The sequence below is a fragment of the Muscardinus avellanarius genome (assembly GCF_963383645.1).
Source record: "Muscardinus avellanarius genome assembly, chromosome: 16".
In the NCBI taxonomy this organism is placed as follows: Eukaryota; Metazoa; Chordata; class Mammalia; order Rodentia; family Gliridae; genus Muscardinus; species Muscardinus avellanarius.
Window position 1 is genome coordinate 25,496,484 of NC_137802.1, and position 23,310 is coordinate 25,519,793.

Below are 23,310 nucleotides of genomic sequence, written 5' to 3' on the forward strand. Positions count from 1 at the left end.
CTGCCAAGCAGGATCCGAAGCTCAGATGACCACCAAGCCTCTCAAGCTCGCCCCAGCTCACTCCAGCCCTTCCTCCTCCTTCCCTGCAGGGACTCTACCTCTTCTCCACCTGACAAATTGGTCTTCCCCTCACCCCAACTATTTTGCATTTTCCACCACTTTCCCTCTGCCTGAGCTATGCCCTCATTTTGAATCTCCTCCCTCTTCTCCGTTGACTGAAATGCAAAGCATATTTGCCTCACTGGCTGGAAGCAGTCACCCCTTCTCCATTATCTCAGAACTTCCCTTTGTCCCCAGTAACTCGCCTTGGGCTTTAGACATCCCTCGTGCTCATCATTCATTCACACATATTTATTGAGCACCTACTGTGTGCTGACCAATGGGCTAGGTTGATGGTAGATGAAACAGACATAGTCCATGCCTTCACAGAGTTGACATCTAGTAGAAAAGAGAAGAAAATTTAGTGAAACAATAACGGATAGTGGAAGCCCAGGGTCTGCGGGGGGGGGGATGGGATGGGGGAACCAAAGAGAAATGAGAGAAATTAGACCGGTGTGAGGAATCTTATAGGTACCCACAGAATGCCACTTTCAGATGTCTATGAAATGAGTACACTATAAGCCTGCAAACCCTATATACAACTGGATTCCCTTGGGCATTTTATTGTCCTCAATCTGTAGGTGATGCTGAGGTCTAGGAAGGGTGTGCCCCTTGGAGGGCATGAGAGAGGATGATTGACAAATCTCCCTGCTTCCTAGTTTGGCCCAGGCTCTCCTCTAATCTACCTGGGAGCCCAGCCCATAGAAGCCTGTTGATCATCTTTAGGAGGAAGCGATAGCCCAGGTGCATTATTATTTCCATCATGCAGTACAAACCCATCCCTGGAGCCCAGGGCAGCGAGCTGTATTCTAGGACCCAGAATAGTCTCCCACCCAAGTGCCTAGGGTAGTGCAGACAGCAGGGAAGGTGATGCCGCACATTCCCGGGTGGGTCCTCTCACCCTCCTGTGGCATGGCCTAACCCCTCCAGGAACCCAACTGCCAAGAGAGTCCAGTGAGCCTGCTCCCAGCCTTCAGGTCACCATGGCTCACCCCCTCTTGCCCAAGCCTCTTAATTCTGAGGAAGCTAGAGATCTGGGAAGTGCTCAGAAATATCTTCAAGAAGGAGCCTCATGACATTTGACAGTATTTCCCCAAACTTTCCTCAGCCATGGAAACTTCTAGCTCTGCGCCTGTTCCCTTCTGTGTTGGCAATTCTTTTCCTCCCTCCCTGCTGCACCTGCTTCCCTGGCTTCCTCTCCTCACCTCTAATCCTTCCAGCCATTCCTCCCCTTCCTGCCATCCTCCTGCTTCTGCTCTCTTTTTCCTCAGCTCCTAAAAACAACTGTCCAAAAATCCTCTCCCAGTGTCTCCCTCTGCTAATTCCGCACGCCACCTGCCTGCTGCCTGGGATTCTTTACTGCAGTTGAGGAGGCTCCCCAGAGCCCACAAGAGGATCTAGAGAGAATCCATCGAGGAGAGCTGGGAGACTGTGAGGAACAGAAAAACCAAAAGACTCTCTGACGAGTGAGATTTGAGAGCAGAAGTTCTGCCACCTGCTTCCAAGGTGAGGTCAAGAAGGGCATTGAACAGTGGCTGGGGTCTAAGGCAAGTTCACTTGAAAAGAACTAAACACAGCTAGATGTGGTGGCATAAGCCTATAATCTTGGTACTTGGGAGGCTGTGACAGGAGGATCACAGGTTTGAAGACAGCCTCAGCAACTTGGCGAGACTCTCACCAACCTAACTGCTTCAAAAGGGCTGGGGGTAGTAGCTCAAAGGTAGAAATGAACCTGAGTTCAAATCTCAGTATATATATATATATATATATATGAACTCACCAACCAAACATAAAGCTGTCCTCTCAGGGGACAGAGGGGAATCAGCCTTCCTTTTTTTTTTTTTTTTTTTTTCTCAGTACGGGAGATGGAACCCAGGGGCATTCTACATCCAAGCTACACCCCAGCCCTAATTATTCTTTTTTTTTTGTGTGTGTGTGTGTGTGGTACTAGGGATGTAACCTAGAGGCATTCTACCTTCAAGCTACACCCTCAGCCCTATTTTTTGTGTGGGGGGGTCTGAGGATGGACCCCAGGGGCATTTGACCTCCAAGCTACATCTCCTGCCTTATTTTTTATTCTTTATTTTGAAACAGGATCTCACTAAGTTCCAAAGGGCCTCACTAAGTAGCTGAGGCTGTCCTTGAACTGCGATCCTCCTGTCTCAGCCTCCCAAATGCTGGGATTCAAGTGTGCGCCACCACACCTGGTGGGATCAGCCTTCCTTTTTCTTCATAGAGAACAGTAACATCAGCCACAGAGTCATGTCTCATTGTGTCCTTTGAAGCTCTTCAAGTAAGCCCAATCATGGACCCCTGGGTCTATACAGCAGCCTCACACGATGGTGTGGCTGGGGCTGGCCCCCTTACTGCCCTGTGACTCACTGAGGCTCCTCAGCCCAAGAGAGCCCTAGAAGTTCATTTTCCCATGCTGTTGAATAATAGTACACCCTTTCTGGCTACTCCCCTGGGCATCCTTCAAGTCTCTATCTAAAACAATCCTAGTGGACCAGGGGTATAGCTCCGTGGTAGAAAGCATACCTACTGTGCTTAAGGCCCCAATTTCAGTCACTGGCACTGAGAAGAATAAAGGAGAAGGAGGAGGAGAGGAAAATCTTGTGTTTTGTTTTTCAGTACTGGGGATTGAACCCAAGGGCATTCTACTTTCAAGATACACCTCCAGCCGCCCTCCTTCCCTTTTTATTTTGAAACCAGGTCTCATTAAGTCACTGAGAGTCTCAGTTGCTAAAGCTGGCCTCATACCTGTGATCCTCCTGTCTCAGTTTTCCAAGTACTTGGATTACAGGTGTGTGCCACCACACCAGGCTAGTAAAAAATGTAAAATATAAAAAGTAAAACAGCTCTAGAAAGCACCTTCCAGGCCTGTCGCATTTTCTGCACCAGTTCCAGGCGTCTACACACCTAGATACTGGCCTGAAGGATCTGTGCCAACTGGCTGTCACTGTTGATCTGAGCCCACAGAGGGGCTGAGGCAAATATCCCCGAGATGCAGAGCAGCGCAGGGGCTTAGGACACTACCGTTAGCTCCCCACAGCTTAGCCCAGGTCGCCTCCTGCCAAGTGAAGAACATCTCCCCAGGACACAGTGCCACTGCCTTTTAACTATAATATCAGGATAATTACGCTTTTCTGTGAACACAGTTTGCTGCTGATGCAGCTGCCTGGAGCCCTGGCATTTATTGAGCGCAAAGTAATAATTTATCGTCCTTTGTACGCTCAAAAGCCATCTTCATTACCGGCCCAGGACGGAGCTGCAACAAGGGCACGCGGGCCTCACCAGCTGCCTCACCCGCGATGTCTTCCCAGGTACCCAGGGTGGGCTGAAGGAAGGTGGCGAGGCGGTGGCTCTCTCGGGGGGTCGGGTCGGAAGCCACCCCCTGGGCAGGGCTAACCGGGCAGAAGGCGGCGGGCTCGCCTGGGCGTAGCAGCTCGGAGGGCGGGGCCGTGCGCCCACGGCAGGCAGCCCCGCAGCTCTTTCCCGAGCCGCGTGCGCCTCCGCTCGAGCCTTTACGGTAAGCCGCTCCTCCCGCGCCCCCGCCCGCCCGCCCGCCCCGCGCGGCGAGCCCGGCGCCGACGCCAGGCGCTGGCCGTGGTGCTGATTCCGCCGGCGCTGGCGGAGGCGGCCCCGACCCTCGCGCGGTCCCTCTCCCCGGCCGGCCCCGCCGCCCGCGCCGCGCCCGCCGAGCCCCCCGCCGCCCCGCGGCCCGGCCGGGGGCCGCACCTGCACCATGCGCCCGGCGGCCGCGCTGCTCCTGCCCGCCCTGCTGGCGCTCGCCGCCCACGGTAAGGACCGCGGCCGGCAGGACGGGTGGGGGTCGCCGCCGCCCCGGGGCTCGGGTCCGCTGGGGGCGGCGCCGCCGGGCCGGGCGGGGCGCGGGCTCCGCGGGCGGGAAGCTGCCGCCGCTCCCTGGCTCCCGCCATCCGCGCCGGCCGAGACCTCGCCTTTAATCATCCCCCCGGATCTAATGGGATTTCTCTGCTGCAATTCATCACGCCGCCCTCCCCCGCCGGCTCCCGCGCGCTCCCCGCCACGCTCCGGCGTCCAGGGCGCGGGGCGCTCGCGGTGCGGGGCGCGGCGCGGCCGGCGGGGCCCGCCCTCCCTGCTGCCGCCAAACTTCGCTCGACTTCGCGGCGGGCCGGGCCCCGCGTCCTCGCTGCGGGGGACCCGGCGGGATGGCTGCCGGACCCGGGGTGGGACCGTCTCACCCACCTCCCGCCGCCCGGCACTGCCCGCCGGGATCCGACCTGAAGAGCAGTTCCAGGGAGACACTCGGGGACCCCGGGGCCTCTCTCCGGCTGCTCGCTCGCCCTGGGCTGCAGCAGATGAGGTCCTGGAATAGTCTGTCCTCCTCAAAGTCCTTTCCTTACGCGCGCGAACACACACACACACACACACACACACACACACACACACACACACACACTCGCACACACTCGCACACACTCGCACACACGCACGCACCCAGGGCTCTGCCTTCCTCCGGGCCTGCTTCTCCACCCGGCCCCCATCCATCCACCCCACCGCGGCCAGGATCCGCTCCCACCCCGCAGCTCCAGCCCCCAGCGCAGCCAGGTCCTCAACTTCGTCTGCCTGGGGTAGGGAAGCTTGGCCTTGAAGTAGGCAGCATAGGAGTTCTGGGGAAAGAATAAAGGTTCTGTGCTTCGGGGAAGGAAGGTTTTGGAGATCTGGACCTGCCATCCCGGCAGCTCAAACAAGCTGTCTTCGAAGCTACGGATGTGCAGATCCCTCTGGCTTTTACCGGTCTGCGGGTGGGGTCGCTGAAACCTCAGTTGGAACTGAGACCCGCCATCCCTCGCCATATGGTTCCTAGTGCCTGATGAGGACGGGGAGGAGGGGCCGTTTCCAACCTCGGAGCTCAGTCTTTCCAGACCAGAGGGATGAACGGGGCAGCAGGGCAGGGGCTGGGCTGGGTTCTTAGATGGCAGCTTTCAGACTAGAGCTCCAGGGGCTGGAAACTACTCCTTGAGTCTCTAGCAACACTCACACGTGGCCCGGTGTCCTCTCCCAGCCAGGAAGGGTCCTCCAGCTGCACAGGGAAATGGGAACCCTGTGTTCACTGCACAAGCCTTACCTTGAGGGGGAAGGGGGGTTGGGAGGGTAGGGGTAAAGCCAGTAGCCCAGGCTGAAAGTCTGAGGATGTCCCTCTGAATTCAGGACTGTATGCGGTCTGGCCACTTCCTTGTTCTAGAGAGCTCCCCTGGGGCATAGGCCCATGTGCATCTTCTCTGGCATGCAGTCTGAGTGTGTGTGTGTGTGTGTGTGTGTGTGTGTGTGTGTGTGTGTGTGTGTGTGATCATAGCCCTGTGTGTCTGGAGTAGCAGATCCCTGGGTGTCTGTGCTTCTGAAGGTCTGAATGTTGGGTGAAAGCTAAGCCCTGAGCCCATGTGAGCTCACCAGTGTTCAGCAGCAGTCTCTGCTAGAAGCTCCTTTTCGGTGGGAGTGAGATTGTCGGTCTCCAGGAGAAAGGCTGACATGGCTGGGAGTCCCTGGAGCCCTACTAGGGGTGTAGAGGTGGATATGGGGAGGATTTTTCCCACTCTGTCTTTGCGTTTCCAGTCAGTGTTCTCTCGGCCCCCCTAGGATCTCCAGTGCCCATGTGGTCACTGCCCAAAGGGTTTTTGGGGTAGGCGTCCGACTGTTGTGGAGACCTTTATTTTCACTCCTCAAGGGAAGGGAGCAAGAAGCCCTGGCAGTGCCAAGCCTGGCGGGTGAGAGGTCCAGAGGGCCCTCCTTTTCAAGCTGTGATTTGTGATTTGAGGTCCCAGTTTTTGTAGTACTAAGCCCTCTCATTGGGAGTGAATTTGGCCATCTGGGGGTCCCTGGAGGCTTCAGCAAAGGAGAGACTCAAGGAGCAAAGGCCTTGGGCTATGAGCCTTGGCTGTCAGTGTGATCCATCCAGCAGCCTAGCAGCTTCTCGTTCTCAGAGCTTTGCTCATATGCGGGACTGGGGCTGCAGCTTGCAGCCAGGTGCAGGGCGCAGCCCAGAAGCTGCGGGAGTCCTGGGAGGCCTTAGAGATAGGCGAGTGCAGCCCGCTCCACAGGCTCCATCCCCTATTACCTTCTGCAGCTAGAGATGGGTGTGTTGACCCCAGATGTGAGGGCATTGTGGACCAGCAGGGGCATCTTCCCAACCCATGGGTGGTGTCTGGGAGGTCTAGCCCCAGTGGGGGAAGAAGGCAGTGCAGGAGAGGCTGTGCCTGCCTGAGCCTGCTGTGTCAGTTTAATGATTTTTAATGAGCAATTACCTTTAGTCATTCTCCTAATTTCTGAATATCAATAAAGTTAATTAAACTCTGCATGTGTGAATGTGGCCTGGGGAGACTGAAGGTGGAAGCTTCTGAGACTGGGGTGGATTGGGTCTCTAGGTGCCGAGGCTATCTCCCTGGCTGTGCAACCTTGGACCCACTGTTCCGCCTCTCTGATCTCTCTTTAAAATGTGGTGGGAGCCCGGCGTGGTGGCCCGTGCTTGTAATCCCAGTATTTGGGAGGCTGAGACAGGAGGATTGAAAGTTCATGGTCAGCCTCAGCTACTTCAAGAGGCCCTCTTAGAGAGACTTTATTTCAAAATAAAGAATAAAAAATAGAGCTGGGGATGTGGCTTGGAGGTAGAATGCCCCTGGGTTCAATCCCCGGTACCACACGGTTGGGAAATGTCTCAGTCTCATTCTGCCAGGAATTGGAGGATAGGGTAAGGAAGGCAAGGCCTGGAGGAGGAAGGAGAGAAAAGGAAGGAAAACCTGGCTTCCAAGATCCCCACTGATGCAAGGGTTAACAAGCTGGGGCTGCCTTAACCTAAAATGGAAATTGCTGCTGCTTCCCAGCAGACTCCTTGGTTGGTGCTTGGTGTTTTATTCTGACAGTACATCCCTGAGTCTGGGGGTCGCTGGGGAAGGAATTCCTAGCCTGGAACTTCAGGGTCAGTGAGTAGTACTGGGGACAAGGCCCTGTAAGAGAGAGCCTGGATTCCACTCAGAGCCCCAGAGGTTGATGTGGACAGCAGGAGCCCCTCCTGGGCTTCTGAGGAGACTGAAGCATCCAGAGACTGTGGAGAATGGGAGTTGAGTCTGCGTTGGCTTTTTGCCCCTCACGGCCTAAGCACGTCAAGCTTGGCAGAGCTTGGCGGCCATCCCGGCCTCCTCAGCAGGGTGGCAGCTTCAAATGCCTTGGGGGATGCTGTGGGGCCACTAATGGGGAGCCAAGAGACTCAGGGGCTAGGCTTAATTAGAAGCTGAGTCTCTATAGCCCCCACCATGGCTTCTTGAATATGCAGGGTATATCACAAAGCCTGCTTCCCTAACTCCTCTCTCCATCCCTGAGCCCTCCAGCCTCCCTCCTCCTTTCTTGTCCCCCCCCTTTTCAAGCCCATCTGCCAGTCTGGGCTCAGCTCTGGAATCCTGCACCCCTACCTGGGCAAAGCTGTCAGGGCTCAGTACTCCACCCTCCCCCAAACAAGAAAGAAGGCACAGAAAAGGGTCTATAGGCAGTAGTAACTCTAATGATGGAACCAGATCATTAAGAGCGCAGCCTGCCATGTGGCCTCAGGCATGCCCCGGCCTCCCTGGGCCTTTACTCTCTGGAGTCTTCAATGTAAGTTTATGCCAAGCTCATGGTTGCCAAGCCTGGGAGCACATCAGGGCCTCAAAGGATTCATCAAGCCAGGCGGATTTCTGGGACCCTAGCATGCTGGCCTACTTTCAGGGATGGGGAGCCATGTTCTATAAGTAAGGGGCCTCTGGACACCTGGCCTGCAGCTGGGAGTCAGAAAGCAGGTACTAGGGGTCTCCAAGGCCAATTCCAACAGAAAGCAACAGTTCCAGGAAGATGAGTAATCCAGGCAGGCATCAGTTCCCAAACTAGCCAAATTCTCAACAGTTCCTGGCTCTTGCTGTTCCTTCTGCCTGAAATTCTTTTCCTCCCCTGGGCCAATCTGACTCAATCTATCTCATACTTCAACTACTGGCTTAGCTGGCATTCCAGCAATTCTTCAGTATGTATCTATGGGGCGTTCTAACCCTACTCAGTATGTATTTGTTTGGGGGAAGCCTCACCTGTCCTCCAGCCCAGCTCAGAGGACTCTTCTTTGCTACTACTATCCCTTGGTTTCCCCCATCAAGGTACTCAGCTCGAGCCAGGGATGATGGCACACACCTGTAATCCTAGTACTTTGGAGGTTGAGACAGGAGGATTGCAGGTAGGAGACCAGCCTCAGCAACTTAGCAAGACCCTGTTTAAAAAATTAAAAATAAAAAGGTCTGGAGTGTAGTTTGGAGGTAGAAATTCCCAGGGTTCAATTCTCAGTACTTTAAACAAAAATTACTCATCTCTTTGGGTCACAAGTGCCTAGTCACTTGATGTTCCTTCCAATAGCAAGTCTAAACTGAGAAAGGAGGCCAGGCACCAAGTCTATTTTGCTCACGCCATACATCTTGGATGTGCTCCAGAATGCCCATCTGAGAGAATCTGAGGGTCAGCTGCCTGGTTAGAATGGAAAGGTGGGCCCATGGCAGCTGGAGCCGAGTCTTGAAGCTGAGTCTGCGTAGTAAGCACGCTATTTTTACATAGATTGTATGTTAGAATTTTTTCCCCTTTCCTAACGGTCGCCCAATTATCCCAACTGTAAATTATAGCCTTTACTTAGTTTTTGCCTTCTACAAATTAAGCTGTCATGCCGTCAGCCTGAGGTGGGGCGGGGGTGGGGTGGTGATGGCTATTCTTTAATGGGATAAAGCCTCTTCCCAGTCATCCCTTAGTTCCATCACTGCTTGTGTCTCCAGTGGCACAGAACCCAGCACAAGGCAGACATTAAATGCATGTTTAAAAATCTGTGAGAGTAGCCAGGTATGGGGGTGCATGCCTGTAATCCCAGTACTTGGGAGGCTGAGACAGGAGAATCTCAGGTTTGCTGGCAGCCTTAGGAGCTTAGTGAGGCCCCCAGAGACATAGTAGAACCCTGTTTCAAAAATAATTTAAAATAAAATTAAGCCGGGCTTGGTGGCACACGCTTGTAATCCCCGCACTTGGGAGGCAGAGACAGGAGGATCGCACAGGTTCGAAGCCAGCTGTGCTGGCTTAAGAGACCCTGTTTCCAGCCGGGTGTGGTGGCACACGCTTGTAATCCCCACGCTTGGGAGGCAGAGACAGGAGGATCGCGCTGGTTCGAAGCCAGCCATGCTGGCTTAAGAGACTCTGTTTCCAAAAATAAAAAATAGGTCTGGGAGTGTAGCCCGGAGGTAGAAGGGCTTCCAGGAATCCCAGTACCACCAAAAAAAAAAAAAAAAAGACCCTGTTTCCAAATAAAAATATTTTAAAAAATGGGTCTGGGAGTGTAGCCCAGAAGTAGAAGGGTTTCCAGGAACCCCAGTACCACCATAATAATAATAATAATAATAATAATAATAATAATAATAATAAATAAAATTAAAAGGGCTAGGTGGCTTTACTTTTAGCTTGAAAGTAGAATGCTCTGGGTTAAGTCCCCAGTACAATAAATAAATAAATAAATACATAAATAAATAAATACATAAATAAATAAAGTGACAGTTGTGCAGGTGGGCATCTGCAGAGGTAAATTCAGGGCCTCGCCTGCCTGACCCCTCCCACAGTACCTACCCACCAGCCCTACTGGCTAGGAGGAATGCCTTGCATAAACTTAAGGTAAGGGAGAGACAAGCCCATGTCATCTGGCTCCAGAGCCCCTCACCTATCACTCTTCAGAAACCTCTTATAGGGACAGAGCAGCTCTGAGCTGACATACCCGTGAGTGGAGAAAAGGCAACCTAAGAATCATCCAGAAACACAACAGTTCCGGTCCATGAACATTTCACAGTGCCTAAAAAAGCAGGCTCTGGAGTATATCCACCAGCTCTCATTCCTTCATTCATTCCTTCTTTCATTCAACAATGTACTGAGGCACGAGGCCTGGCCAGGACCTCCAGAGGCCCAGACTTCACTGGTCAAGCCTTTCACATGCTTAATATATATAATAAGGGGTTAGTTATCCCCGCTTTGCAGATGAGGAAACTGAGTTTTGGAGAGATTAAGTCACTTACCCTGGGCTGCCCAGCCAACAAATAATAAGGCTACTCCAAAGTTCCTGTCCATTTTGCAAAACCTGGCCTCAGCCAGCACTGTGTCTGCTCTCAGCATCGGGCCGAGCTTCATGGGGCAGCACAGGGCATATGGGGACCCAGGAGAACATCACCACCCGAACAACAATAGCAGCAAGAATAACCGCAAGCATTTATTGGGTCCCAACTATGTGCTAGGCTCTCTACGAGGGCTTTATATGCGTTAGCTCATTTAGTCCTCACATCATGACTATGAGACAGAAGCTATCACATATCTTTTATAGACCATGTTCCAGCTCATACTGTCAGACAGACTCAAGACATAAACAGCCCCTAACTTTCTGCTCGCACACTTCTGGTCGTGACAGTCAGTCCTCTGCTGATGGCTGCTCTTCGTCTTTAATGCTGCAGGTTGTAGATATTTTATCTTGCTCTGTCTTTAGTGGCAAAGGAATGAAACCTCTTTTCCAATTCTTAAAGGCCAAGAAAGAGAACAGGGCTGGGAGTAAGATAATATGTGCTCCCTGAAGTTTCAAACCAGAGGTCAGTGGCCTTGGGTGACTCCTATAATTTGGGTACCTTGGTGAAGAAGAGAACCAGTCTGGCCCGTCCTGGCATTTGAGCTTGCCTGCCTCCACTGAGGCTCAGGCCGCAAGCGGGATGGCTCAAGCCTGCCCCAGCTTCCTCCCACCTCCCTGTCTGCTGCCCAGCCACCAGCCCAGGGAAGGGAGGATCGATGCTACAGCCGCAGGCAGAGTGTTGTTGGCCATCGATTGTTGAGATTTCTCTGAGGGCTCGGAAGCAAACAAACCTGCCACTTCTCCAACAACAATCCGGGCCTCTGGCTGCAGAGTCTGCAGCCTGGCTGGGAGGGGCTGGGTGAGAGGTCCTGGCTGGACTCAGTAGGAACAAAGGGCTCTGACAGGAGATGAGCAGGGACCGAGAGGGCACAGGAAGGGGACAATGGGGAGACACGGTGAGTATGAATCCTAATTTCCACACATGCCTTGCTTGGTCTAAACTAGTTAGTTGTTAGTTAGTTAGTTAGTTCTGAGGATTGAACCTAGGGGCATGTTCCCTCTGAGCTACATCCCCAGCCCCTTTTTTTTTTTAATTTAGTTTTCAAACAGGGTCTTGCTAAGTTGCTGAGGCTGGCCTCAAATCTGTGATCCTATCTCAGCCTCCCAAGTAGTGGGATTACAGATATGTGCCACCATGCCTGACTCAAACTATGGCTCTGCTTAGCCATTTTTCCACAACCGGAATGCTACTGAGTCCTTCATCTAATTTGAGTTCTATCACCTCCCTTTTGCTTGACCACCCAGCCTAGGTGGCTCTTTATCCTCTGAGTAGCAAATATCGCCCAGCAAGAGCTTGGCTTTTCATCCTCCATTCACTTACAGTCCCCTCCACCCAGCACCTGCCAGGTGGGTCAACAGGCAGAAACAAAATTCCTAATCTTAAAGAATTTACTTTGGAGAAGAACTGCCTTTTTTATATTTATTTATTTATTTATTTATTTATTTGTTTATTTATTTTTGTGGTACTGGGATGGAACCCAGGGGACTTCTACTTCCAAGCTACACTCCTAAACCTTTTTTTTTTTTTTTTTTTGGTGGTACTGGAGATGAAACACAGGGACCTTCTACCTCCGGGCTACACTCCCAGACCTATTTTATATTTTATTTGGAAACAGGGTCTCACTAGATTGCTGAGAGCCTCACTAAGTAGCTGAGGCTGGCTTAGAACCTTTGCAATCCTCCTGTTTCAGCCTCCCAAATTCTGGGATTTCAAGTGTGTGCCATCACGCCTGGTAAACTGCCTTTTTTTAAGCTCAGCTAGACCAGATCCTCTGACTTTTTTTTTCCCCCTGAGGATTGAACCCAGGGTCATTCTATCTCTGAGCTACACCTTTTAGTTTTTTATTTTGAAACGGGGTCGCACTAAATCGCTGAGGCTGGCCTTGTACTTGCAATCAATCCTCCTGTCTCAGTCACATACTGGGATTATGGGCTTGTATCTCCATACCTGGCTGACCCTTTCTCCTTTTTTTTTTTTTTTTTTTTTTTGGTGGCAGTGGGGTTCCTGGAAGCCCTTCTACATCCGGGCTACACTCCCAGACCTATTTTATATTTTAACTTGGAAACAGGGTCTCTTAAGCCAACACGGCTGGCTTCGAACCTGCGTGATCCTCCCGTCTCTACCTCCCAAGCTCGTGGATTACAAGCATGCGCCACCACGCCCGGCAGTGACCCTCTCATTTTAAGTAAATGAGATACAAATGAGAAGCCAAATAACCCCTATGTGATCCAAGTACCCTGGCCTTGAGAGGGACAAGAGACTCCCGGCCACAGACCGCTCTAAGCTTCAGCTTCTCACCTATAGCAAGAAAGTTCTTGGTTTGGTTTTGTGAGGGCCCAGCATGCCTCTGGGGTCCCAGGCAAGGCCATGATAGGTGCCCTCTATCACGACTCTTCCCATCTCTGCTTCGAATAGATATCCCCCAACTCAACAAGGCAGAGCTGGTGCAGCGTTTCTCTTGCCACCAAAGCAAATTTGCTGCAGAATCCAAGCAACAGGTCTCTGTCCTCATAACGCAACCCCCAGGGCCTGAGCAGGGATCTTGACACCCTGGTATCAACCTCAGTAGATCTCTCATTCCTTCCCCCTCCAATATCCCCTCCCCGCAGCTTCATCTTCCTCCTCTCAGACCCCTGCCTCTAGCTGGCCATCAGATGGGAAGGCAGAACTTGGCTGGAGCACTGAAAAGTGCCAAACCACCATGCACCCCCATCTCATCTGCAAGCTATTTTCCACTTTGTTCCCTGGCTCCCTTTTAAAGGCACCAAAGCCGACCCTGCCCCTCCCAATTCCCAGCCCAGATTCTGCCACACCCCCCATAGCCTCTTCCCCACTTCTCCCTCCTCCTCTCAGCTCAGCAGCTGAGCATCAGCTCCTTTGTCCCTCAAGCTGCCACCTGCTGAGCGTCTGGCCCTCTTCCCACCAGCCAGCAGGTGCCTAGGGAGTCCCAGTGCCTGGGAGGGGGAGCTGGGGAGGGAGTATCTGGCGGTATGGAGAGCCAAGTTGTGCCTCAGGGAGGAGGGAGCAGTCCCAAAGGAAGAACAGCAGAGTTAGTCTAGGAGCCAGGATCCCAGGGCTCAAACCCAGTACAGGCTCTTGCTGGCTGGGTGGCCTTAGAAAGTGTGCCACCCAGGCATGGTGGCACATGCTTATAATCCCAGTATCTGGGAAGCTGAGACAGGAGGATCACAGTTCACGGACAGCCTCAGCAACTCAGTGAGACCCTGTTTCAAAATAAAGAATAAAAATATAGGGATGCAGGGGTGCAGCTCAGAGGTAGAATGCCCTTGGGTTCCATCCCTGGTACCACAAAAAAAAAAAAAGAAAGAAAGAAAGAGAGAGAGAGCATGGGAGGCAGGGAGGAAAGAAAGAAAGAAAGAAAGAAAGAAAGAAAGAAAGAAAGAAAGAAAGAAAGAAAGAAAGAAAGAAAAGGAAGGACCGCAGGTTCCTTGGGAATTCAGTGTGCTTGTTCCTATGGCTCTTCTTTTGTACCGTGGGGTAGAGAGAGTACGTGGAGATTGAACCCAGGGCAGTCTATCTCCCAAGCCATAGCCCTAGCCCTTTTATTTTTTATTTTAAAAACAGAGTCTCAGTAAGTTGCTGAGAGGCTCCCCTTGAACCTGTGATCCTTCTGCCTCAGCCTCCCAAGTACTAGGATTACAGACACGTGCCACCAGCCTCCTCCTCTCTCACCTCTCTCATGGATGCTATCAGGATCAAAGGAAATCAGAAGGGGTGGGGACTGGGAAGAAACTCGAAGCTCCATCTGAGTGGAGGGTCTTCTATCAGCTAGAGTTGTCCAGCTCCAAGAGGGATTGATTTGTCATGTAGTCACAGGGCAGAGGGCTGGATCAGATGCCCTAGGAGTCCAGGGATGGACTGTTCAACAAGGGGTAGGGGATGAACAACAGCCTAACCAGGTCAGACCAAGAAGATAAGACTAGTAATACGGAGGGACGAAAATTGGGTTCAGGATGCTTTTAAGGGTCTTCACCCTGGCACTGCCCTGATGGACATTGTCTCAGACATCATGTATATCCAGCCAAAAGAGAGAGAGTGTACATCAGTGGTAGAGTGCTTACCTAGCATGCACAAGGCCCTGGGTTCAATCCCCACCACTGCAAACAAACAAACAAACATACATCCAACAAGATGTGCTGGTGATTTGAAGCATCTAGCCCAGCAGCTGGCAGTCCCCCTCCTGGCATGGGGCTGTACTCTGTGGCTGGCTAGGGAAACTCTAACCACATTTGAGGACCAAAGATGATCTGGCAGCTCCAGGCAAGTGTGTGAAGGTGGAATCAAGCAAGGCACACACGAGAGAGATCGTTCACGTGTTCACTTACTAGATTCTCTTTCCTCCGTCCCCCACTGCCCACAATGTCCATCTCGTGAAAGAGCCTGAATCCTGCCCTGCTCCCTTCCTCTCTCCCACCCCTCTCTGCCTGCACCTCAGGCTAGGAAAAGGCCTGTTTCTCAGGTCGGGTCTCCTCCTGAGAGCCCAGCCACTGGTCCGTGCCCTAAGTCTGGTCTCTGCTCTATCTGTATTCCTGATGTGATCTCTGGCAGCTCTGCTCCTTCCCTGCCATGGACTCAAACAGCAGAAGCTGGAAGAGACAAGGGAGGAGAGTTTAGCTCTCCCAACTAGAAGTGTCCAGACACCCACCTCAGCGAAGTCCCTGGAGGTCAAAGCAACGTTGGGGCAAGGGCGAGGCCTGGGGAGCTGAAGGCTATGCAGCTGGGTCCAGCTGATATCCTGGGATCTGGAGGGAGAAGAACCCCAGATGCGCAGATAACCGTGTGTGTGCATCTCTGCCTGGCTTGGCCACCTCTCCCGAGAAGACTGTGCCTTCTGTCTCTGCATCTTGGAACTGGTCTAGGCATAGGCACAACAGGCCCCAGCTCAGGCTGGTCTCCCCTGCTACAACCAATTTTACTATTTTTTTCCCCAATCTTGGGCTTCACTGACCCCTCAAGGAGACTCGGAGCTGGAGCTGCTGCTGCTATTTTTAGCAGCTCTGCACCCCTTCCCCTCCCCCACTCAGGCGTGCTGGGCAAGTGGAGGGAAAGGCCAAGCCAAGCCTAAGAAGCCTCCCAGGATGGGGTGCTGGGCAAGTGAGGCCCCTTCCCTCAGTCTCACAAAGCTGTGGAGGCAAGAGGAGCCTCGGCTGGTCCACAGGACAGGGCCCACACTCCAAGGCAGGTTAAGCTCCATCCCACCTGCCTGAGGATGGAAGAAGGCCCAAGGCTGCCCTCCCTTCTCCCCCTCTCCCCCATTCCTGCTAAATCTCCAAGGGCAGAGCCCAGACCTTCATTGACTCCTGCCTAGGCCATCTGGAAGCAAGGCTGAAACTCCTGGGTCTCTGTTATAAAAGATAGGAGAGGCAGAGAGGGGCTCAAGGTATCAGGAAGTAGAAAGAAGGGGAACATACCCCATGAAACTACACATCCAAGGACCTTCACTACTGCCCTTGCAGTAGGGGTTCCAGGCCCCCACTGCAGCCTAACTCTGCCAAAAGGCCACCATTAAACTTCAGACCCTGTAGACCCCATCACTACTTCAGCTGTTCTGGAAACCTGCTATAAGAGGATAGAACAAAGAATTTCAAGAAGTCAGGACCAAGGGACCAAAGAGGGAGGCAGCCATGACTCCGTGCTCAGGCACCTTGCTCTCAGAGGCTTTTTGTTCCTGCATCTTTCCTTCTGTCTGTCACTTGAGCTCAGGAGGGCAGAGATGCCCCAGGGTCTGCTTCCCAGGCCCAGCTAGATCACCTCCCATGGGCCAAGTCAGTTCTCTGACCAGGCCTCTTCACCTGGGGAGGATTCATCAGGCAGTGCAGGTGAATAGCGGCCCAGAGCCTGGCACACAGCAGGTGCTCAGAAGCCTAGTGCTCTCTGGGTGCATATCTCTCTCTCTCTCTCTCTCTCTCTCTCTCTCTCTCTCTCTCTCTCTCTCATGGTACTAAAGATTGACCCAGGGATCCCAGGGATGTTATACCTCTAAACTATACCTCCAGCCCTATTTTACTTTTTATTTTGAAACAGGGTCTCACTAAGTTGTGGAGGGTGTCACTAAGTAGCTGAGGCTGGTCTTGAACCTGTGATCCTCCTGTCTCAGCCTCCCAAGTACTGGGATTACAAGCATGCACCACCACACCCAGTTTATATTTTATTTTGAAACAGGGTCTCACAGAGGTTGAAACAGGTTGCAGAGGGCCTCACTAAGTACCTGAGGCTGCCCACCAACCTGCAATTCTCCGTCTCAGTCTATGTACTGGGATTACAAGCGTGCACCACCACGCCTGGCTTGGGTCCTCTTCTCATACCTCTACTCCTCCCCCACCTGTGCCTCCCACATGTGTACACACACACATGCACACATATGCAATGCTCACAATACACACACTTGTGCACACTTGCAGGCACATGCTAATATGTATGCAAAACTCACATTTGCACACACACACACACACACACACTTATGTCACACTTTAACACATGCATGCTCACATAGGTACACACACACAAAGTTTAGCCCTCCATTGCTTTGCAAATACTAACCAACAGATAGAGATTAAGAGTTGGGCGCCAGGGCTCACAGGAGGAAAGTGGTGAGTCAATAAAACATAGCCCCACCCTACCAAGCCCCCTCCACTTCTAGCCCTGATCCCCAGAAGGCTCCATCAGCCCCTCGGGTTGGGCCCCAAGAACAGAGGGGTGTGGTGGCACACATCTGTAGGATCACAGGTCCCAGGCCAGACTCAGCCACTTAGCAAGACCCTGTTTCAAAATAAAAATAATTAAAAAAAAAAAAGAAGGGGTAGGAGTATAGCTTAGAGGTTGAATGTCCCTGGGTTCAATTCTAGTATCAAGCCAAGCTTGGTGACACATGCTTGTAATCCTAGTAATTGGGAGGATGAGACAGGAAGATCGCGGTTTGTGTCCAGCCTCAGCTACTTATGAAGTCCTTTGCAACTCAGTGTGACCCTGTTTCAAAATAAGGAATAAAAAATAGGGCTAGGGGTGTAGCTCAGAGGTAGAATGTCCCTGGTTCCATCCCCAGAACAGAAAAAAAAAAAAAAAATACAGTCCCAAATATATATATATATCCCTACTCACTATACACACACAGTCTGTAACTCTATCCCACCCAAAAACTCACTAAAAAGTCAGAAACCAAGTACTGTACAAAAATCCAGACAGGCCAGAGAGGGTAGGACAAGCCCAAGTCCATATGTCAGGTCACATCAATGGCAGAGCTACCTTTCCTCTGGAGCCAGGGTTCTGATAAGGCCTGGCCAGGCTCCTCAGCTTCCACAGCTAAGAACAGGTCCTAGTGACCTCAGGGTAGGGAGTGGCCAGATCCCATCCACTTCAGCAATTAGGACCAGGTAGCCTGGGATTCTGGATTCAGGGACCCTCCATTCCCACCCAAGCTCCCCAGATCTATCTCTTCCCCGTCACAGCAGGTAAAAGTGGTCAGAGGGCAAAGGTGACAAGGTCAAGGAGATGACTGGCCCTCGTACACAAAATGAGTCCCTTCATCTGACCCAAAGGCCAGGGTGTCTTGGGACTGGCTACCAGCGGGGATTCAGCTCAGAGGTGGACACATATGCCAGGACTGACCTCACTCGAGAGAGTTGAGGTCATCATCAAGGTGGGAACCAGGAGGGGGTAATAGCCCAGAGATGTTACTCTGTGGCCCGGGAAGGTACCTCCTCTCCAGCTCTGGCAACTTAGAGCCCTGCTTTGCTGGGTCCCGTGGCTAGGAGGGACTCCTTGGCTGGTGTCTGGAGTTGCGCAGGAGGCAAGGGATGAAGGGATGGCCATTCTTCTAGTTCAACCCCTGTCCCTCATCTTCACCACCTGTAAGAATGTGGTTCCTGCCTCTGCAGCCTTCCCCATCCCAGCTGACATTTCCAAGTGCTGCCATTCAGAAAAATATCGTCTTTGCCGCTGACAAGGTGGTAGAAGCTGCAGGTGCTGGGGGAGGGCTGCGACCCACTCCCTCCACACTGCCACCTTGGGACCGATGGGCAGGTAGAAGGGGCCTGGGGTAACAGATGCATAGAGGAGCTATAGACAGAAATCCCTACAGAGAGGGAGGAAAGCCCAGCACCCACTCTCATGCCCTGCTCTGGCCATACTACTGAGAATTGCATAATCAGGGTGAGGGCAGTACATCAGACTGGTGTGTGAGGGTGATACCAGGAGACCCCTACTGTCCCTCCTTCCCCTTCCAGCCCACCCCAGGGGCTAGAGCCAACTCTAGCCCCTATCTCCGATGACCTCTCCCCTAACCCTCACTCCAGGCCCCAAGAGCCTATGGCAGCTGCCTAGCCTAGGGACCATGGGCAGGCAGGGCTAGGGCCCCCAGGGCCAGCAGCGGACAGGAGGGGGACACAGGTCCTCAGGGGAAGGTGCCGAACGCAGCAGGTGACGCTGTAGCAGAGACCTCATTAATCACCTCTCCAGCCCCTGCTCTGCAGTGCTGAGACCATATTAGATTTTAAATTGGAAAGCGAAGAAAGTGGCAGTTAGCAAGCAGCTCTCTCTGCCCTGGGCCCCCATCACAGTGTCACAGGAGGGAGGTGATGGTGAGGTAAAGAGGACTGGCCCAACCGCAGCCCAGAGAACAACCCCCTCCCCACCTGAGGGGCTCTCCAGGACAGATGGCCCTAGGAAGATCAGGTCAGGGTCCAAGAAAGGGGCAGAGTGAAAAAGAGGGCATGAGACAGCCACCGTGGAGAGAAGTGCACCCCTTCTTCTGGAAGCTAGGGCCTTTGTGGACATGAGGTTCCAGGGTGTGGCATCCACGAACAAGAACAATGGTAATGATTTGAGGCCCCTGCCTGAGTTTGGACCTGCGCACATGCATGCCCACACTCACACACACACACACGTCTACATCCTCACTCATGCACACACACACAGGCTTGCATGTGAAGCTGCCAGTGAGTAGAAAGTTTGATTCCAGGCCATGAAACACGCAGACCCAGCTGGAGCCCTTGATGGCCAGTTTCTCTGTGGATGAGCTAGGGTGATTCATTTGTGCCTCTCAGTCTCAGTTTCTCCATGTGTAAAAGGTCAAATGTGACTTGCAAGCACACGAGGAAGACAGTGCTTCAAGAGGCGCATGCCTGCCCATAGGGCACGCTCCCTGGCCCCATGGCTGGGAAGCTCCTCTGGGACAGCCCCAGAGCCTGGGGCTATGGCCATGACAGGTACCCTGCCCCGCGCTGCTGTGTGGGCAGTAAGGACGGGCAAGGCGGAGAGCATGCAGGTGTTCCCACGGAAAGCACACACATGACTAGCCAGTACTGGCCCAGGCCACTTGAGGCCAAGCGTTCCTGACTATCTTCCTTTTTTTTTTTTTTTTTTTTTTTGCGGGTCTGGGGATGGAACCCCTGGGCATTCTACCTCTGAGCTATACCCCCTGCCCTGTTTTTATTCTTTATTTTGAAACCAGGTCTCACTGAGTTGCAGAGGGCCTCACTAAGTAGCTGAGGCTGTCCATGAACCATGCTCCTCCGGGTCTCAGCCTCCCGAATGCTGGGATTACAAGCGTGCGCCACCACGCCCGGCTCCTGACTTTCTTCCTAAACTGACTCTGCTTGATTTCCCCAAATAGTCCCTTGAACACCTGAAGAAATCCTAAGGCTCCTTGTCATATTTCCCTGCCCAACCCCAGTCCCAAAGGAGGGGCGTAAACACCCCCAGGACCCCCAGCCTACATGAGTTTCCTAAGTGTGGAGAAGCCAGGTTCTGGACCTGTACTTCCTACCACAGTGGCCACTAACCACGTGTGGCCAAGTGTAAACTCAGTGACACGCAGTACATTTAAATTTTACTCCTCCTCCCTAGTCAATACTCTATAACTACATGTGGCTATTGGTCAGTGTGTGTGTGTGTGTGTGTGTGTGTTTGCAGTTTTGCAGTGCTGGCATGCTAGGCAAATGCTCTACTACTGAGCTACAACCCCTGGCTACCAATATCAAACACACACATATAAAACATTTATATCATTACAAAAGGCTTTATTGTGCAACACTTCTCTTGGGCTAGATAACTCAGATTTGAAGCTGACACATCCAAACTGGTGAATTTGACAACTGAAGTTCCTTGCATTTTCTTCATCTATAAAATGGGGTAATAGCCAGGCATGGTGGTGCACGCTTGTAATCCCCGTGCTTAGGAGGAGGAGACAGGAGGATCGCGCAGGTTCAAAGCCAGCCGTGCTGGCTTAAGAGACCCTGTTTCCAAATAAAAATATAAAATAGTTCTGGGAGTGTAACCTGGATGTAGAAGGGTTTCCAGGAACACCAGTACCACCAAAAAAAATGGGGTAATAAAATAGGGAGCATTGATTCATGCCTATAATCCTAGCATTTGGGAGGCTGAGACAGGAAGATTGCAGTTGGTGGACAGCCTCAGCTACTTAGTGAGGGCCTTTGCAACTCAATGAAACCTTGTTTCACAATAAAGAATAAAAAGCGGGAGTGGTGGCGCACGCTTATAATCCCTGTGCTTGGGAGGCGGAGACAGGAGGATCCCGCTGTTCAAAGCCAGCCTCCCTGGCTTAAGAGACCCTGTTTCCAAATAAAAAAATATAAAAAATAGGTCTGGGAGTGTAACCCGGTGGTAGAAGTGTTTCCAAAAACCCCAGTACCACCAAAAAGAATAAAAAATAGGAACCGGGCGTGGTGGTAGACACTTGTAATCCCAGCATTTAGGAGGCTGAGACTGGAGGATCACAGTTCCCGCACAGCCTCAACTACTTAGTGAGGCCCTCTTCAACTCAGTGAGACCTGGTTTCAAAATAAAGAATAAAAAATAGGGCAGGATGTAGCTCAGAGGTTGAATGCCCCTGGGTTCCATCCCCAGACACACACACACACACACACACACACACACACACACACACACAAATAGTGCTGGGGGTGTAGCTCGGAGGTAGAATGCCCCTGGGTTCCAACCCCAGTACCGAAAAAAAAAAAAAAGTAAATAAAAAGTAAGACCAGACATAGTGGCATATGCTTGTAATTCCAGCAGCTGGGAGGCTGAGATGGGAGGATTGCAAATCCACAGCAAACCTCAGTAACACAGCCCCTCTGCAACTTAGTGAGATCCTGTTTCAAAACAAAAAATAAAATAGAGCCAGGTGTGGTGGTATACACCTGTAATCCCAGTACTTGGGAGGCTGAGACAGGAAGATCACAGATTCACAGCTAGCCTCAGCAACTTTGAGGCCCTCTGAGACTTAGTGAGACCCTGTTTCAAAATAAAGAATAAAAAGTAGGGCTGGGGGTGTAGCTCAGAGGTAGAATGTCCCTGGATTCAATCATCAGTTCAGTAAAAAAAATAAAATAATAATTAATAATAATAATAATATAGAAGCCGGGTGTGGTGCTGCTTGTAATCCCAGCATTTGGGAGGCTGAAGGAGGATCGCAGTTCGTGGACAACTTCAACTACTTAGTGAGGCCCTCTGCAACTCAGTGAGACCTTGTTTCAAAAGAAAGAATTAAAAAATAGGGCTGAGGGTGTAGTTTGAAGGTAGAATGCCCCTGGATTTCATCCCCAGTCCCACAAAAAATAAATTAATTAAATTAAATAGGACTGGAGGTGTAGCTCAGAGGTGGAACACCCTTGGGTTCAATCCCCACCACAAAAATAAATAAGCAAATAAATAAATAATAAATAGGGCTGGCGGTGTGGTTCAGTGATAGTACCCCTGGGTTCAATCACAAGTACTACCAGAAAATAAGGTTATAAATTCCTAGTCATTGAGGTGTTGTGGGCATTGAATGAGTTAATTGTGGTAAACCACTTGGAATGTTCCTGAGCATGTGGTAAATGGTAGTCTTCAATATTTTTATTCATAAAGCCCTTCATGGTTCACTGGATTCTGGAATGTGAGAGCAGACAGGACCCTTAGGTACTTTCTCCATTTTACTAATGGGGATATGGAGGCTCCGGTTATGGGAAATTACTTGTACAGAAGGATCTGGGCTACTAGAGACAGGACCAAGTTGAGGTGGCTTGACTTCTGGTTGGTGCCCACTACCTCCATCCATTCTCCTTCCCTCTAGCTGCCAATAAGACCCCAATCCTGAGCTGCGCATGGTGTTAGACACCTGTAATCTCAGTGCTTGGGAGGCTGAAACAGCAGGATCACACATTCAAAGCCAGCCTCAGCAATTTAGCAAAGCTCTCAGCAACTTAGTGAGACCCTGTTTCCAAATAAAAAAATTTAAAATAGGGTCAGGGGTATAGCTCACAGGTAGAATGCCTTTGGGCTCAATCCCTAATACTAAACAAACAAAATAGGGTTGGCAGTGTAGTTCAGAGGTAGAATGTCCCTGGGTTCAATCCCAGCAAAACACACACACACACACACACACACACACACACACACACACACACACAGTGAGACAAGGGCTCAGGTTCCAGAAGCCAGTGTACTCCCTGTCTGGAACTTGTCCAAAAGAAGGTGTTTCATTCATATCACAATCCAGACTGCCAGGGGTTGATCAGGAAAGAGAGAGGTGGGAGGGTATGATGGGGACAGTGAGTGGCAAGGAAAGAGAGGGCAGTCTGGGATGGGGCGACCTGCCAGTTTATGCCAACAGCTACTCCCCACCAATTGTCAGTTGGGGCTGTGCTGGGCCACTGCCAAGGGCTGGCTGCCCATTTTCTTCTTGCAAGACCTGCCCTGCCCACCCCTGCTGGACAAGAGCCAGGTGTTCTGGGGAGCAGAGTGCCTTCTGCATGTGCAGGATCTGGGCTTGAAAACCATGTGCCCTGAGGCCACTCTTCAATAATCTGGCACAGGGGTCAACGTTTGTGAGTAGAAATATAGGAAGAAAAATGCCTTAGGCTCAAGCTGTGCCCACAGTGCAAGCCATGCATGTGCTGAGCGCCTGCCCAGCAGTGCCGCAGGAAGTCCCGTTCTAGAGGCTTCCAGTTCCCTGTGCTACTGAAGCAATAACCCCCACAGCATCTGGCTATAGGGGTTATTACTG

General features: G+C 51.8%; 1 protein-coding gene across 3 annotated transcripts in view; it reads left to right on the forward strand.

The window, feature by feature from the left end:
* Nucleotides 1-3,844: 3,844 nt before the first annotated feature.
* SEZ6 (seizure related 6 homolog) overlaps nucleotides 3,845-23,310 on the forward strand; it is a gene marked incomplete at both ends in the record, with an annotated part of 56,906 nt that continues 37,440 nt past the window's right edge. For all 3 annotated transcript variants that reach the window (XM_080713387.1, XM_080713388.1, XM_080713386.1), the window contains one exon: nucleotides 3,845-3,899. In XM_080713387.1, the coding sequence (XP_080569513.1) occupies nucleotides 3,845-3,899 (55 nt within the window). The remainder of the gene's footprint in view (nucleotides 3,900-23,310) is intronic.